The following is a 3,140-nucleotide window of genomic DNA, read 5'->3' as shown; positions in this document are numbered from 1 at the left end:
TCAAACACTCAACATAAACATATGCTTCGGCAATTGAGCCCTCCGGGCGGGCTTTGTTCCAGACGTAACGTTTGAACTTCCCTAGGTACCTTTCAAAAGGATATATCCACCTATATTGCACTGGTCCAGCAAGCAATGCCTCGTCCGATAAATGAATTGCGAAGTGCACCATTATATCAAAAAATGCAGGTGGGAAGATCATCTCAAGTTTACATAGGATGATAGAAATTTCTGCCTGAAGCCGATGAATGATTCATAAGTCAATGTTCAAGCACACAATTCTTTAAAAAATGTACTTAGCTCGATCAAAGCTAGTCGAACGTCAGGCCGCAAATAACCACCAATTACAACCGGAAGCAACCGTTGGAGGAAAATGTGGTAGTCATGACTTTTCATTCCTGAAATTTTTCCCTCACGAATATTCACACACCAAGCAATGTTAGAGGCGAAGCCATCTGGAAATTTAACTTGTGACACCCACTCACAGAAGGATATTCTTTCATTTTGGTTTAGGGTGTAACATGCAAGACTCATTCGGCAACGATCGCCATCCGGACGTAAGTGTAATTCCTTCCTCAGTCCTAGATGTTCCAAATCCCTGCGCGCATTTGCAGTGTCCTTACTCTTTCCATCAATACTCAGCAAGGTGCCCAATACACTATCACAGATATTTTTCTCAATATGCATTACATCTAGGTTATGCCTCAACTCTAAGTCTTGCCAATATGAGGGATCGAAGAAGATGCTTTTCTTTGTCCAGTTTAATTCTTGTGGTGCCCGTTTCCTCTTCTGTGAACTTTTCTCGAATTGCACGTTCGGGACCATCGATAATGATTCAAATATAGCTTAGGTTGAAAGCTTTGCTGGCTAAATCCGAACCTCGTTGGCACCATTGAAAACACGTTTTTTTCTTTCTCCAAGGGTGGTCCAGGGCCAACCATCGACGGTGGCCCATATAACAATGTTTAGGCCCATACGCCAACCACATAGAATCGGTATCAACATTGCACACAGGACATGCCAACTTCCCTTTCGTGCTCCACCCAGAAAGATTAGCATATGCAGGGAAGTCATTTATAGTCCAAAGTAAAGATGCACGTAATCAGAAAACATCAGAACTGAATGCATCATATGTCTCAATACCAACCTCCCATAATTCTTTCAACTCATCAACTAAAGGATGCATGAAGACATCGATATCATTTCCTGGTGATTTAGGACCAAGTATCAAACAGGTCAACATAAAGTATGGGTCTTTTATGCAAGACCAAGGTGGCAAGTTGTAAGGTACAAGTATTACTAGCCATATACTATAGGGCTTGCTCATGTTATTGAACGGGTTGAACCCGTCACTCGCCAGTCCAAGACGGACATTACGAGAATCTTTGGCAAACCAATCATGTTTCCTGTCAAAATCTTTCCAAACTTTGGAATCAGCTGGATGCCTCATACAGTTCGAATCATCAATACAACCCTCTTTATGCCATCGCATGGCTTTTGCTGTCTTCTTCGATAGATAAAGGCATTGCAACCTAGGCTTCAATGAAAAATAACGCATCACTTTCTGAGGTACCCGGTGTTTACTCGTCATTGAGATCCACCTAGATGCGTTGCATTTAGAGCATTCATCTTTGTCTTCATCATCTTTCCAAAACAACATACAGTCATTTGGGCATACATGGATTTTGGTGTAACTAAATCTCAACCCACGCTCTAGCTGACGTGCATCATTATAGTCTTCAGGCAAGAGAGCACTCGGGAATGCAGACTTCAATAGCTTTAGCACCATGTTAAATGACTTCACGTTCCAACCCCCGATTGTCTTGATGTGAAGCAACTTCACCATAAATGATAGCTTTAAGTAGGTTGTACACGATGGATATAGTGGACGACTTGCATCCTCGACGTACTGTTCAAACGTCTGGTGTCTAGAAGTCCCAACGTTGGGCTGTGCATTATCATCATCACTACCACTAGCATTTAAACCGATAATATCATCCATGAAGGATCCCACCCGAATGTCATCTAACATCTCATCGACGTCATCAATGTACTCTCCAGTATCATCTCCATCATCCTCATCGTCTGACCGGTTGGCATGAAAAGGATCATCTTCTCCATGAAATATCTATTGAGTATAACTTCTATCAATCCCTCTCAAAAATAGATGATCCCTCACAACAGTAAATGGCTGGAAGAAGTTATTATGACATATCCGACAAGGGCACCTAATGGAGTCACTGGAAGGAGAATTGGATTGAGCCATTGATAAGAAATGATTAACTCCTTCAGCATATTCATGGGACCGCAATCTATCTTCAATATGCATCCAAGATTTATCCATTTAAATCTTGGTAGCACAAAAGTAGGCCACAGTAACGTTGCTCTTGATATAAGTTAATATGAAGTGGACTCCATTAAGACTCTGACAGAGTTAAATGGATAGAACAACTTTTAGCAATGTAGTTTGTTAGCAAAGAATTGTACGAGAAGTTGAATGGGTGATGAATATAGGAAAAATGCAGCTTGTTTCGCACTACAGTACATACTAAAAACATACTGGAATGAGTAATCATGCTTGCAGGCATGATTATATCTATTGGTACAACATTACTTATAGAAAGCATATGACTTATAACTAAGAAGCAAGCAGATTTCTTGCACAAGCATCTCATCTAGTGTCAACACTTTATACGTATCGGTTCTATAAATGAGTATTGTCTACTGTGTAATTTCAAAATCTGCTCCCAAAAAATTAGAGGGAGGGCGTGCAACGACATTAAAAAAGGCAGTCCAATTGTGTAGTATATGCATGGCCCTATAAGATCATTAACAAGTTTGTCACCTAGATGCTTGAATCATATCCTCAAAAGCAATAAATTTTCATACCCTACTAACTTGTGTGGATTATGCATGCTAGCAAGGAAAAATAGAATGGCAAACAGAAAATATTGAACCACAGAAAATATTAAAACAAAAGCTGACAAAGGAAATGCTTTATGAAAAATTCAAAACAAAGCAAAACAAAAAACAAACTGGAGACCAAATAGGATAAAACAAACCCAATGGCACCCAAGGAAAAAAACCTAATCACTAAATTGAGATGGGAAAAATAGAAGAATCAAAACAAATAAAGCATC

General features: G+C 39.8%; 1 protein-coding gene across 1 annotated transcript; it reads right to left on the bottom strand.

The window, feature by feature from the left end:
- Positions 1–1,102: 1,102 nt before the first annotated feature.
- Positions 1,103–2,344, bottom strand: LOC122293676. The gene is made up of 2 exons (XM_043102190.1): positions 2,180–2,344; positions 1,103–2,128 (listed from the first exon to the last, which is right to left on the bottom strand). The coding sequence occupies exons 1-2, from the start codon at positions 2,342–2,344 to the stop codon at positions 1,103–1,105; spliced, it is 1,191 nt and encodes a 396-aa protein (XP_042958124.1).
- Positions 2,345–3,140: the final 796 nt, after the last annotated feature.

This window comes from Carya illinoinensis, chromosome 14, assembly GCF_018687715.1.
Source record: "Carya illinoinensis cultivar Pawnee chromosome 14, C.illinoinensisPawnee_v1, whole genome shotgun sequence".
Classification (NCBI taxonomy): domain Eukaryota; kingdom Viridiplantae; phylum Streptophyta; class Magnoliopsida; order Fagales; family Juglandaceae; genus Carya; species Carya illinoinensis.
This window is presented reverse-complemented; position numbering and strand designations above follow the sequence as displayed.